Source organism: Xiphophorus hellerii, chromosome 4, assembly GCF_003331165.1.
Source record: "Xiphophorus hellerii strain 12219 chromosome 4, Xiphophorus_hellerii-4.1, whole genome shotgun sequence".
Lineage (NCBI taxonomy): Eukaryota > Metazoa > Chordata > Actinopteri > Cyprinodontiformes > Poeciliidae > Xiphophorus > Xiphophorus hellerii.
This window is the reverse complement of record NC_045675.1, coordinates 11550244-11565698: the sequence shown is the minus strand read 5'-3', so window position 1 is coordinate 11565698 and position 15455 is coordinate 11550244. Positions and strand designations below refer to the sequence as shown.

At 37.8% G+C, this 15455-nt stretch overlaps 1 protein-coding gene across 6 annotated transcripts in view; it reads right to left on the bottom strand.

Annotated features, from left to right (window-relative positions):
• esrrga (estrogen-related receptor gamma a) overlaps window positions 1-15455 on the bottom strand; it is a 73150-nt gene that overhangs the window by 35058 nt on the left and 22637 nt on the right. For 4 of the 6 annotated variants that reach the window (XM_032561251.1, XM_032561247.1, XM_032561249.1 and 1 more), the window contains exon 4: window positions 11085-11213. In XM_032561251.1, coding sequence (XP_032417142.1) covers window positions 11085-11213 — 129 coding nt within the window. The remainder of the gene's footprint in view (window positions 1-11084; window positions 11214-15455) is intronic. The other 2 variants (XM_032561248.1, XM_032561250.1) reach the window with 1 other exon arrangement.

The following is a 15455-nucleotide window of genomic DNA, read 5'->3' as shown; positions in this document are numbered from 1 at the left end:
TTATAGATATGCTTTATATTTAGAATATTTAAACTGAACACAATCCTTTCTGAATGGCGTAGGCACTCATTAACTCAACTGTGTGTGTGTGCGTGTGTGTGTTCATGTATGCAACTGCTTGAGGCAGAGATAGGGGGACAGAAGGACTGACAGTCCAGGTACAGCAGGGGGCCCAGTGTCAGCAAACGGTCAAGAGACTCTTAACACTGGGAGGTACAAACCTACTCAAACACCTATTCTGTGCTTTTTCATCTCAGATACACACTAAAACTACATCTATATTTCTGTAACCCACACCGCCGTGTTGTGTTTGTAAGCCCTGACAAGAAGCACGCTCACAAAGCACTTGGGTCACTGGTGTTCCTGAGAAGGGAGAGCAAATGGAAAAGCAGACGTAGAAATGGTAAGGGACAATAAAATGAAGTGCAATTAAAATTTCTGGCTCAAGCTATCATTAAACCGACACTGATCTGAAGAAAAATGCTCAGTTTAAAATCAGCACAAAAAACGGCAGGGATCCCCTAAAACAACAATCGTGACACCACCAGCATGGCCACAAAATTAAAAGGCAGCATGACATCAAAACAGAAATAGAATTTAAAAAAAAGAAAGCAGCTGCTGTAATGTTACCTGTGTGATAAGAGAACCCACAAAAATACCAGTGTCTACAAATAAATCTATTTAACCTATTTAACTTATTCACTAAATACTGTATTAATTTATAATAGATCACGTGGACTCTTATAATTGGTTCCTTTTTTTGTATGAATATCTTTAAATAGGACTATATGTTAAAATAATATATCAAGATGACTCAATCTGGAATATTATTCCAAATTTCAATCAGCAATATCTGAATAAATTATTCAGTTTTACGTTTTGCAAAGAACTTGGTGGAATATCATATCATTTGTCATTAATCAAGGTATTTTTGTTGTGGCATTACATTTTTTAAGGTTTCTAGAAGATCCCCCATTTGTCCTAGGCTGTAAATCATGAAGTGTTGGTCTCATAAATCAGATAAGGAGTTTTTCACTTCAACTCTCTAATAAAGAGTTAAGTCGTTCAGCACAATATACTCGCATGATTCTTGAATGCTTTCTTTTACATTCCAACTTTCAATTCTCTCTCCTACTCGTGCACCTAAAAGTCCCTGAATTCACTTCATAAAGTGTCCCTTCTAACTACCTCATCTATTTTCCACCAAATTAACTCTCTCTCAGCACTGATTAATGGTCAAATCTAAATGAATCAAATTAAAAATTGAAAATTATATTTCCAAAGCTCACAAAAAAGAGACAGGAGGAAGCTCGTAGGAGAGTGAGAGTGTGTTAACTCCTCTTAACAAATGAGCCTTCAAACCATAAAGAATGGGCGAGATAGGGGGAACGAAGGGAGGAGATGAGAGGGGAGAAAGACTAGAGAGAAGAGGGCCGTGGGGGAGGAAATGTGGAAATTAGAAATAATGAAACATAGAGGGAAAAAGAAAAAGGAAGAGAAGAAAGACTGAACACAAAACAGAACGTAATGAATAAAAACAAATAAAAAAGCTCTTGTACAACATGGAATATGAGGAAAGAAAAAAAATCTGAAGAAAACTGCATACTTTGCCTAAGAACATTAACTTTTCCACATTTGTCCTGTTACAACCTGAATTTTCTGTGTTTCATTTGGAACTTTATGATCCAGACCAACCCACTTCACATAACTATCAAGTGAAATAAAAGACACATTGTTAAATTTTTTTTTACATATACATTTCTGAAAAGTGTGGTGTGCATGTATGTATTCAAACCCCCAAGTAAAATCCAGTACAAGTTGCCTTCACAATTCACCTTATTAGTAAACAGAGTCAACTTGTGTGTAATTGACTGGAGAAGCATTAGTTGAAGAAGAAAATTATTGAAAATTTGTATTCATAATTGGCTCCGTTTGCAGTTTGCCATAAGTTAAGTGGAGGACAAAGAAAAGAATGTGCTCTACTTACATGAGATCAATCTGGCTCACATGCATAATGCTGTGTGACAATAAAAAAAAAATAAAAAATAGCGCTGTGCATAATCCTAAGCACACCATAACCATAGATATGACATGACATGTCAAAAATCTATGCAGGAATACTTGATAGGTGATTTCAGAGTGTTAACTCAGGTGGATTAAATATAAATGAACACCAAGTTAATTGTATTATGTAAACTTATGCAATGATGTATCAAACAAGAAAAATTCTAAGCGGTGTGATTATTTTTGCATGGCACTGTTGATGGAGACAAACAGAGACCAGAGTGAAGTCTAAAAGAAAATATACTGCTCAAAAAAATAAAGGGAACACTTTAAGTGTTAAACACCTGTTTAAGTGTTCCCTTTATTTTTTTGAGCAGTGTATATCCAACTAACAACAGCCCTTAAATTGCACTCTCCCTTTAATCTCACACAGAAAATATATCCTTACATAACTGTTTCCCTGTCACTGGTGTGTTTCCTAACTTTTTTGCTCTTTTGCCAATATTGTGTTACTTTAGTTATTTTTCATATTTTCAGTTATGCACCCACATCCACCAAAGTGTGCTCACAAACACTGCGACAGTGATGAAGGTGAATGATTTCTATCGTGGGAATATTGCTGTCTGTCAATAGTCCGATCTCCACTGATCACATCATGATAGATTTTTTTTCTTTTTTACACTGTGCTGGCGTCACTCTGTGTCAGCATATGTGTGTGTGCATGTGTGTGTTTGTGAACAGATGAAGGATTGCGAGCGAAATGCCTTTGACACCTGAATGCACATGCAGGAGAAAGACAGAGGGGAGAGGAAAAGACAGAAGAGGATGGAAGGAAAAACAGAACACAGATTGATTTCAGATGGTCAATGAAAATGGTGAGAGAATTGGGGGATAAATAAGAGAGTCGTGGGAAGGAGCAAAGGGGGGAGTAGGTAGACAAATAAAATGAATGAATTTTTGTAGATCACAGCCAAAACGAGTGAACTGTAGATAGATAGTGAAAAAAAAGCAAATTGTGGGAGACAAAGAAAACAGAAAAATGAGGGACCACATATTCCTTCAGTGTATTAACTGTGTTGAAGTCACCTTAAACTAGTTTTAGACTTAGATGTTGTGTATATGTGTGTTAAACTGCAGTGTGGATGTAATAACATTACAGTTTTTCCTGTGCGGCTTTATGGACTGATGGGTGAGTGCAGTGGGCAAGACAAGAGTCCCATTTAAATCTAGTGTGTGTATCTGTTACTGGTATTACTTGTGTCTGAGGACATAAATCTGCTGACACGTTAACATTGCTGGGACTCATCCTTCTTGCTGCAAAGCGTAAGCCTTTTCAGCATGAAGAAAACGGCAAAAAACAGACCTGAGCATAACACTTAAAATGTAAAGGGTAATAATGAGTAATCATATAAGTACGTATTGCATGAATAAATATAGGCTGAATGCAGAGAAAGGCACACACAATGAAAACCGAACATTTTTTATGTGCAGCAAAAATGCTTAGAATACACTGGTGATGTCAGACATTTGTCCGATGACAGAGATAAAATAAAGGCGGTATGAGCGAAGTTGAGAGGAGAATGTGTGGTGTCATGCAGTGATGTTTGTTTAGACCAGAACAGATCTGAACAGCCGTGCCTAAGGCAGTGGGCAGGTGGCTGTCACTGGAGTGTGAATTTGTAGCTGCGTGTGAGTGAGATCGAGTGAAGTACCAGAATAAGTGTGGTCTTCTTTGCACACATAACACAATGAAACTAAAATCTGAATATTCCACTGCACATTTAAAGCATTTTCAAAGTACCTTAATAGAACTAATAATTATAAAAAATTATAAAAAACTGTTAAAGTATCAAAAAACACGTTTTCATACGTGTCTAAATTGTAGAAAAAAAAAAGAAAAACATGCTGCAATTTGTGAAATATCAAATACTGTCATTTCTATGCACCATGTGTATTGTTTAGGATTTATTTTTTTTATTTTTTTCCATTTTTTTCTCCGAAGAGTTTTTGCGGTGCTAGTGGCTCGTATTTTTTCTACAGTAGGCAGACAGGAAGGAGGGTGAGGAGAGGGGGGAAGACATGCGGTAAAGGTCGTCGGGACCGGGAGTCGAACCCGCGACATCCGCGTCGAGGACTAAGGCCTCCAAACGTGGGGCGTGCTAACCCCCTGCGCCACCACAGCACGCCCCTTGTTTAGGATTTATTACAGGTTTATGTAAAACATGTGAACTGGGAGGAAGGCTGTAAAATTCACAAGGACCTACTGTCACAGAATAGTTTTACTATACTTAATTGATGATAAAAAAAATTTTGTTCTCTTTTCACAGTCTGTGAATGCTCAATTTGTCAAATAATTATTAGCTAAATCAATTAGGACGTAGGTTGCAATAACGACAATTATTTGGCATGAGGTAAGTATATGTTCACCAGTGCAGACAGAGAGTCTGCATAGTGTAGCTTATGCATTGTTGCTATTTGGTCATAGCTGCCACATTTGAAACCTACACATACAGTATATATATATATATATATATATATATATATATACACATACAGTATATATATATATATATATATATACACATATATATATATATACCTAAGCTGCAATATTACATGTGTTAGAAGGTACTGATTAAAAGGCAAGGCAAAATACAAAGTGTCGTGATTGGAGTAAAAGACATTTAGAAGCAGCCCACCTTTATACTTGCCTGTCTAATTATTATGTGAGAGTGTTTCTGGTTGGAGCTTTGCCTGCTAAAATTCCTCCTTTCTTCTCTCTTCGCAAAGACAGCATTCGTGAAAGAGAGCGGACCACTTAGGCCGATCTCTCGTCACTCCATTTCCATTATAGCTTCTTTCTAGCAGGGATGCAACCAGATGCCAGTAGCACAATCACACACAGTCATGCAGGACAGACACTACAGAGCCAGATTTAGGTACAAGGCTCCCATGGGGGGAACTCCAGACGCCACCAGTTGTCTAGCTCTCGCGTTTTTTGTTTTTCCTCAACTCTCGCCTCCTTCAATCTCACCATCACTCCCATTCATCCCTTTTGTCATTCTCCTTTTAGGTCCCCTGTTGTTTATTTATCATCACATCTCTATGCTATTTTTCTGGATTATTACATATGTACCAGAGTAATTGAGAAAGATAAACTAAACACAAACTAGTTGATTCAGTTGACATGCTCTTCTTCAACCATTTAAGTCAAGCAATCGTCTACATGTGTGCAGGGGCAACGAGGGTGGATGCCAGCCATCAAGATAGCTGAGCTTTCAGTCGAGTTAAGATCCACACACACTACCAGCTGCACACACAAACAAGTAGCAACACTCACACAGACTGAGGCCTTCCACCTGATCTCACTCATTAGGTCTCAGAGGCTATGGGGAGCAGGGCCAAAGCTGGCACTAGGTGTTAATTTGTGTGTGCATACGTGCGTGTGTGCGGCATGGCGCCAAGGTTTATATCTGCAGTCTGAGGACTTGTCCCTCTAGAAGCACAACCATCCCAATCCAGCTGGCCATTTATGACTTTATAAAGATGCAGGCATTGGATTCAACGCATTCTGCCTGCTTATTCAAGATCCATCTTCAAAGTCGCTGCTGAATCTGAGCAAATTTGTCAGTTTGAGCATATGTATGCTATATGTGTCTATTGAATACTGCTGGCTCCCTTGCTGCATGACTCTGCAAATTCCTTTCATATTTACATGTTTAATCTGTGTTTTCTAATGATAATAATTCTACAAATCACAGCTGATATCAGACATGTAATGTCTGTGATGTGTGCAGTGTTTGCGGTTAGGATTAATTGACATCTCCAATCTTGCTCCTACAGTTTTTACCTGTGGTCTAGCTGCTCTATCATCCCCCTTACCATTTCTCAGTAGATTTGAGCCCCGCCCCAATGACCTTTTGGTCTTCAGCTGACGCATCATTACGGCCCCATTAAAAATGGAGAGCCAGCAATTGCCAGAGGGGTAGTTCTCATAATATAATAAGAATGTCTTTTTATTGTCTTGCTCTGGAAATTTGCTCCTACATATTTGTGGGTAGGTTTGTTCCTGAATGATTGATTTCCAGTTTGTTCAATTACTGTTTTGCTCTCATCTTCTTCCTCAGAGTAGATGATGTCTAAATGCAACACGGAGCTGTGTCAGTTCATTCATAGATCAGGTAGTGTGTTTAAGACAACATGTATAAAAAATATCTGCTCTGAGTTGGTTTCCTGACCCTCTGTGTGTAGATGGGAACCTGAAGAACAAGAGGCCAAACACACACTCACATACTGTTCCTTACTGCCTCACTTGCTCTTCATCTCACCCTCTCTGTCTCCCAGGGCGACAAAGCTAATTTGAGGCAGATCTTGCCCTAAGGGGTAAACTGCAGCATCTACACACACACATGCCTCCATGTCCCCCCCCCCACTACATCCTGACCACTTTATCTTCACCTTTCTGCCGTGAGCTACCCCCTGACAACCACAGTTAGCACTGATGCTAACTGATCTAGCCACTTACCATCATCATCTATGCAATTTTGCAGCAACACTGTCAACACCAAGAAGAGAAGAATGAAACACACTAAGTAATGTTCACACACACACAAGTCTGCTGAGGACTTCTTGTTCAATATAATACAATTTCTAGCCATGTGAAACAAGAGTGATGTGACATGTAGTTTATGACACAGGCAACTTCTAAGCATGAATAGTAAATAGCATAAATAGGAGGTGCTATACATGTATTATAAAAAGTAATGAAAATAAAATTCATGATGTCGACATGGGGAGCCTAGCATGAAATGAAATGAATCTAGATTCTTGTTGAAATTTAGCAGCAATTACAGCGGAAGTTTTCAGAAAAGATTCAAATTTGATATATGCCGACTAGCCATAATATGATCAACTTCTTACATTCGAATGCAAAAGGGGCTTCCTACAGATGAATTAATTGAATATTTTAATACAAATATGGAACGTTTAGACGTTAACACTGTAGTGATTACAAACATCATTGATTTGTCATATGAAAATATCAAGAAAGAAAAATTGTTTAAATTTTTAGCTTTTTGAAACTTTCTCAAATTTTCCACTCAGAATTATATTAGAACTCAGACCTTTTATAAATGGTAGCATACTGGGAAGTGATGAATCTGTAGACGTTTTAGGTAATAGCTGAGCATGGATCAATAAAAAGCTTTTCCCAAAAGAACATTGTCATTGTCACAAAATAAGTAACAGTCTTCAATTTAGCTCAGCAGCTAATCAGTGCCGTAGCTGAATGGTAAATATGCTAGTGGTAAAAAATGTTTAACTCTGCTATACATTAAATCTATTGATATTTCGCAAAGGTCTAAGAAGAATTAAAATTACCAATGAGAAAATGGATATATAAATTCTCCAAATGAGCCTTATTCATATGAAGAGTGGGACCCCTTGTATTAAATTCACACTCTGCACAACAAATGGGGTGGCTGTGGTCTGTCATGTTGATGTATAGATATGCAGCCTCATGTGAATGTGCATGATATATGTGTGTAGAGCAGGGAGGCAGTTGTAACAAAAGGCAGCTATTTGTTTGCCTGCTCTCGACAGAAACACACAAACACATGTCCCTCAGTTGCATTCCCTCTTTTTCCAATGGAACGTGTCATCCATCATTTTATTTTTTTAAAAATTTGTAAGATTTAGTGCATTGCTGTTATTTTGTTCTGTAGGTCCTCTGTAATAGAAGCACAATTTGACACAATTTTCAGAGGTTTTAGAGTAATCTGTGCTAAGCTATCATAGCTTTGGTCTAACTAAAACAAGATTTCATTACCAAAGTGCCTTTAAATAGTCTTCTTTTAGAGTAACTCGTGTCAAACTGGTTTTAAGGTAGCAGTACATCCCCTTTGAAATGTTGGCTTTCACTATTAAATGATGAACTTAGAAAAAAGAATTAGAGCTTCCAACCATACGAAGAAAGCTTTCTGGTTGTGATGAAAATCTCTAAACTCACTGTTGACTCAATTAAGTTCAGTTCATTAATGTGGGGCCATAAATGTCATCCCAAATTACTTTGCAATGTAAACCCAAATTACAGAGAAATGTACAATTAAAATGAACAAATACATTTCAATCATATGGACTAATTTAAATTCAATTACATGCCTTTCTCCTTTTATCCTAAAGTAAAATTCAGTTTATAATTGGTAAAAAGAGATTTGTCCAAGAAAACCCAGGTGTGCTATCTAAATCATTACTACTTTAGACAACTTTTTTGCTCTGATTTTTAAAGTTACCCATGTATATAAACATAAAAACAATACTATTAAAAGGCTTCCAAAAAACAAAAACAAACAAAAAATAAAACATTGAAATGATCCCGGAAGTCCTTTATTAAGTCAGCTTTTATGTAAAGACTAAAATGATCTGCAATTAAGTACATTTGTCAGTAATTACTTTTCCTTTAAACTAAAAGGGATTCGAAAGTGACTTCTCATCCCTGAATATGTCACAATTTTTTAAAATGTTCCCCCAAGCTCTTAAATAAAAAATGTGACTTTACAAAAACCATAAGAAAGATGTCGTCTTTACACCAAGTGAAAGGAAGCACTTTCACTTGGTGAAGTAGACTACTAGTAGACTATTGGAGTTGCCAATATTACATTCAACTACATGTGTGTGTCTGTTAACAGCCACATACACAAGATAAAACTCTAGAGATGAGACATAGGTTGTGCTATGTCAGATCAACTGGGAGAACAAATGCTACGACAGCAGCTTGTTAGAGAAAAGTGTCGGCGTGTGTGTGACTGCAGAAAAAAAGAGTGACTGAGCAAGCTTAGTTGCTTGCAATTATTGCAATTTCATTATTATTAAAAGAAAAATGTAATTGTATTTTTTGTTTCAATTAAAAAAATACTGCAGTTACTCTGTAGATGCATGGTATTCATATTTTAGAGTTTTTCCATCACCGGAAACTGAACGTTTAAGGTTTTTTATTTTTATTTTACTAGAATACTTTCAAATGGTCACATTGAACATGGAATAACTTGTCGTTATTGATAAGGAATAAAGAGCACAACAAATGTACGACACAAAACAGGATCAGAATCTGAGTGGTAAAAGACATGGGGAGAGACGAAGGGTGGAATGACTGGAGGGAGGGCTGGCACGGTGTCGGCACCGGCATGCTCCCTGACCACTGAAAGGAAGGGGGCGCGGGCCAGGTCTCCCATCAATTACAACCTTGACCCTTCTCTCCTCTCCTTTCTTGCCGTCTCTCACACACTTTCTGCCTCATTCAACCATCCTCCCCCTGCCTCTCATCCTCCCTTGGTCCCCCTCCTCTGCTCCTATAAATCAATCTCTTACCCTCCCTCCCCCTGTCCCTCCATCTCATCCCCAAGGCTTCTCCCACCTTCACCATCCCTCTCTCCCTCTTTTTCTCTATATACCTTCCTCGTCATCCCTCCCCACTCCTCTCTGCCTGTTTTCATCGCTGGAAGTGCAGTGGGAGTAGAAAGGTCAAAGGTGGGCATACAGGAGAGAACGAAAGAGGCAAAAGGCAACAAGGGAATGTAAAAATGAGAGAGTGAGTGTATTTAATCAAAGTGGTGTTGGAGCAGATAAAATCTTTTGGTTTTTGGCTTTATCCGTTTCTGGGCAGTTACTGAAAGTGTTGGTTGTTGTTTTACCCTTTTGTCTTCTTCATGTAAATTAGAAATACGTGCTTTTTGTGCACTTATGTTCGAAGGTTCACATTTATACAGCTAAATCTTCATCCTTCAAGAGCTGAGATGTTCTCTAAACATAGACACAGGTGTTACCTGGTGTTGCATTGGGTAATGTGTGAGAACAGAAAGTTATAAAAGTGAACAAAAAAGTTGCTCAACATAAAAATAATTGGAAAAACAAACAGCAAATCTAGAGGAGATTTCTAACTATTTATTTGTTTTACATGCAGGATTGTTTGATAATAACAATACACACTGATCTCTTTATTTTATTAGGCTTTTACTTTTACCTAAATAGATCTTATTGCTAAATAACTCGGTGTTGATCATATTCCTAGTATATCTGCAGTCAGCATTTAGGCATGAATATTTGATCCCTTTTTTGGCAGCATTGGTAAAGTTCATTTAAGTTGGTTGGGTTCCTGGCACAGACACAGTGTTATTCACAGACCATATATTTTCAATAGGATTGAGGTCAGGGCCATTCCAGAAGCATAATGCTGCTTTTAAATCCTGCTTTATCTATTCTAAAAGCAGTTTGGAAGTATGTTTGGGAAGACTGCCTATTGCAAATTCTAGCTATGTCCAAAATGTCAGTCATAGGATAAAACCTGCATTCCTTAGGTGGAAGTGGTTAGAATGTTTAAAAAACTTTCTACCCACCATTCTTGTCTACTAGAGAAATATTTTATGGTAAGACAAGCCAAAGGTTGGGCTATTTGTGCTTAAGTATCTTTGGAGGAGTTAAGATGAGGCTTTTAAATCTAGAATCAATGTGTGAACTGTCAAGTATATAAGTGGTAGCATCATGCTGTGGTCCTGATTTACTACTAGTGATGTTCATATGTTGCATAAGCAGATAAAATTACAAAAGGGAGGACAACCTCTGTATTTACTTTCAACTACTAGAGCATTGAAACTTGGATGCATTTGAATGTTCAACTTTGACATTTATCCCAATCCTAGGTCTATATAAAAACTGGGTTGGGAATGGAAAAGCAGGCCAACACACTTTTTGGAAACCAAAAGCAAAAAACCCAAGAGGAAAACCAATGAATTTAATGTAACTCTAACAATTTAAAGAGTTTTCAAATATTCAGCAATGATTGTGTCAAAAATGTGTTGACAGCTACACACAGTGTATGGTTAAAGTATAACTTTCTGAGAAACATTGAACCAATTATTTAGAGTGTAAGTACATGTTTGAATTTCTTACTTTATGTAGATGAGATAAAGTCAACAAAAAAAGCAAACGTGTGCGCCTATTGTTTTCTTAAATTTGGCTTCAGTTTATCTAGACACATTTAAAAATGCCAGAGGTAAACAAGTTAACAAAAAATGGTAAGAAGAGACCTTTTCCCTTACCCTCCCTCAGCATGCCCACTGTCAGACACTTCATAAAGCGGCAGGCCTGGCATGACTTGCGTCTTCTCTTGGTGATCTCACACTCGTTGGTAGCGGGACAGCTGTACTCAATGTTGCCTGTGGCATGCAGACATGTTGGAGAAGGACAGAAGGAGAAGTTTAATAGGAGATAAAATACATCAACAGGCAGACAGAAAGGTAGACATGGGCAGAGACACCAGAAACCCTCAGCATGTGTTTGAAGAAAACCAAAAAGCTTAATGTTGCAGTTTATCAAATGTATAAATAAAAAGGTAAATTTATGAAATTGAATGAATTAATGGGGATGAGGTCATCTGTGAACGTTCGCTTTGTATCGGCACTTTAATAACATACAAGCACTTCTAAGTACATTAGAAAATCATTTGAAGGTTAATTCAGATTAAGAACTGTGACTCAACCTTCCTTTCCTTTCTTTGCAGTTTTTATTTATCTGAGGCTGTGGACATGTTATTTTAAATAGAATAAAGTTATCTTCTCCTCCCATGCCCACCTGACAACTACAGTACTCCAGCAGGCCGATACATCTCCCTCTGAAACAGAGTAAACAGTGATTACTATTGACTGCTGCAGCAGAGAGGATGTTTTCTCATTACTGGACTGATTAAGAAGCTAGTTAGCTTGGGAAAAGGCTAAATGCCCAAACTCTTCCTAATGGGTAACAAGACACCCATTAATTGGCCCTGTTAGTTAAAGGCTAAACACTCTAAATGCTGAAGCAAATCTTACATCCTAATAGATGCAGTTAATGGGACTAGTTAGCCCACACCCAGCCTTTTCATGCTGATGCTACAAGAGGACTAGATTAATTCTGCAGTTAAGCGGGACACTTCCAGTACAGAAACACTAAGTGTGCTAATGACATGGAATCTGCAAGGCCTAATGGGTACAGAGTAAAATTAGCAAAGAAACAGACGAGCAATGCGTGCTGCACAACAAAAGCAATTTTTAAACCTGACAGTGTCTGAAAACATTATCTATAAAAATTCTAAATAGATATAAAAAAAATTATATTTTGATATCATGGTGGCACACAAAAGAATCTATCATAATATAATAAATTTTTAATTATATTTTAAATGCAGTTATATTTACTAAAGATCTCATGGAATCAGCTGGAAAGTAACAATCCCAAACAGTTTTTCATCATCAGAGACCAACATTATTATAAATTACAATGCTGAATGTCATTCATTTCTCCTGATAATGACAAATTCTGTGATAATTTATAATTCCTGCTTCAAACTGGCAAGAAACCAAAAGGAAAAGTACAATGTCGTGATTAAAACCAACAGATATGGACATAAAACTACATTATCCAACTAAATAAAAACATGCATGTTCATTTGAGTATTTAAAAACATAAATCCATTTACTGTTTAATAATATATCTTCAAAAAATATATTGTCTGAGAGGTTTCTTCACTATATGACTCCTCAGATTCAGTTTTCCAGCCATTGTCCATCTTTTGTCTCCAAGTGTTTCCTTGTCTCTTGCTATTTCATAGCCCCTCACCTCTATCTCCCATACTTTGTCCTCCTCTACTTTCCCCTTTATTCCTCTTTCTCAATAAAGGAGTGATAGATGCAGGTTGTCAGGTGTTACTGGACTAAAGCCACAGAAACAGCAGCTGCCAGAGTCACTTCCTCCACACTGCGACACACACGTGCGCAAAAGCACGCCAGCCCACGCATAGCACTAATTCCTTCCTACATCTATCTGCCCAGTCCGTCCTCCCCCTTCTCATCCTTGCCCACATTCCTTTCCCCATTTTATTGTTTATCTGCCCCTATCCCTCCTTTCCTCTCCTGCCCCATGCTCTCCTCCCCGTCCAGCTGGAGGTGTTTTTTTGGTGATTACCTGTGGTTTTATTGGCTAATGGGTTGAAACACACCAATATGTCTGCCACTACCCATCTGAGGCTGGCCTTGCTTTCCTGCCAGGACAAACACACAAACACACACGCAGCAGGAACATGTGCCCAGACGTGCACATAAACCTTCGCTCATTTACATTTGGATGAACACTCAGACGTGCAGCCCACACAGGGACACAAGATCCACTCTGTCCACATTGAGTAGCCAAAGATAACGTCACAATTCACTTTTTTTGGTGCATCCAAGAATGTTTATCATTTTGAGCAACTATTTAATGCAAAATAAATTTAATGCAAGAAATGTTAATCATATTTAATAGAGATTAGAAAACTGGTGGAGTAAATCTAAACAGAAGGATTCATCTTAAAAAAAGCCTGTCATTTTCGTAATTTTTTGTATAAACTCCCATCCTTTGTATAATAAATCTCTTATATTACAATCTTCTTTGACATTAGTCCTGCCACAACGTTTTGGCAAAAATACTAAATAAATTATAATTTTCCTTTTATATTGGTAACATACACACTACATCAGAAGGAGAGATTACAAACATAGTGAAAATGAAATCTCTGAAGTCCAGGAATGTACCGCTCTTTACAGCTTTTCAGGTTCACTCTCGAAAAGAAGATTTCCTGTCAACAGAGATACTACAGCTACTGTATTTCCTTTGCAGCGGTGTCCTGGCCTACCACATATGTAATCTTTAACAAGCCCTCTAAATAAAACGAAACAAGTGAAATTGGTTGAACATTTGACCCTGCAGCAATGACGGGTTAAACCTATAGAGAGTCACGACAAGGTTATGTGTGTGACCGTCTATTCATCTATGTGCAGTGTGTGTCTTTACAGTACGGGTTGGCGTGTGCAAGTGTGTGCTTTTGCCTTTATCTCAGTGAGTGAGTGGGTGAATGGGTGTGCGTTCAAATCTAATAGGGATTTCACTGTGCTCTCATGTCATCCCATAATAAACACATACAGGTCGTCTCCAGGTAGTTGTGACCATGTAGAATGTGAGACAACTTCCTGCCCACATTTTCCTTGTTCTCTTGGGCTTTACTGGGAAAGCTGCTTATCAGAGGCAAAGCAAGGCAAGCACAGATAGTTGAATGGATGGAAAAGCAGATAGATGAATCCTGCCTGATATGACTGACTGAATGGATCGATAATAGCTGGCTGGCAGCTGGTTATTGCGATGGTGAACTAAGTGACAAGACAGATGTCCTGTGAGCAGATGGATCCAATAAGTTTGAAATAAAATCAGCAAGTCCTAGAATACCTTTTCAAGAACTTTCACACCCCTAAGTGTTTTTTTTTTTGTTTGTTTTTTTACTTCTTGACTACACTAAATGCGGTAGACTGGTGCTACTTAAACTAAGCATGTTTAACATGTTGTTGCCCTTGTTGTTCATGAACAGGGTTCTACACAAACAGACTATTCAAACATTTTCACACTTATGATATATTATACAAAATAATTTAATTGCCTCATTTCTGAGGCAGACATTTTATTCTAGTTGATTCCAGTTTACTTTCTAGTTTTTGACAAAGTAGGTGACATAAAGTTTTAGATCACTTTCTTGATTGTCTTTACAGCATTTTAGCGCAACTGAGGTTTCAAGTAATTGTATGAATTTAATATCCATGCCTCACTTAGGATAAAGGCCTGATCAAGCTGACCTTCATGAGTCACATAAAATATATAATGGTGATTACGCTGGGAGGTGATTATTGTTAAAAACCCTAAGAATCTGAAGAGTACAGTCTGAATACCTGTACATGTTCTGCAATAATGCAAGCTCTAAGAAGACATAAGCAGCAGATTAAAGAGCCTAATTCCTCTGGTCTTCTCATCATGTGGATTATTGCTCGATCCTGTCTTTACTCTACCCCCTTGCGTCGACTCCTGACCCATAGACATGACCACTGCCCTTTCTCTGACACCATGTTATCTCCTAGAAAACAGGCTTACATCAAACACTCTCCTGCCATGAGCAGCTAGATCTGGGATGCAAACACTCCCAGGAAATTGTTTTTGCTGTTGATGAAGAAGAGGTCAAGGTTATGGGTGAAAATGGGAAGTGGTGTTAAAGCGCTGGTGTGTGTATTACTGTGCTTGACCAGGAGTCTGTATGTGAGTGTGACTGTGCATCAAATGATCAAAATGGAAATGATGGGAGTGAGCGAAAGTGAAGATAGTCTTAGGGTCATGGTGGGTCATGGTGATCGCTTGGGACTTTCATTCAGTGTCCTTGATTTGTAACAAATTCAAGGTTTCTGTTTAACAAGTTAAACAAACAAATTCACAAATTAATATTTATATACTGTAGGCATTTTTTGACTAGGTAGGTTATATAAAAAGAAGTTGAATACTTCAAGATGCTTACCTTTATCCCTCATTATATCTCTGCTTAGTTTAATATTTTAATTTCACAAGTAAATAAA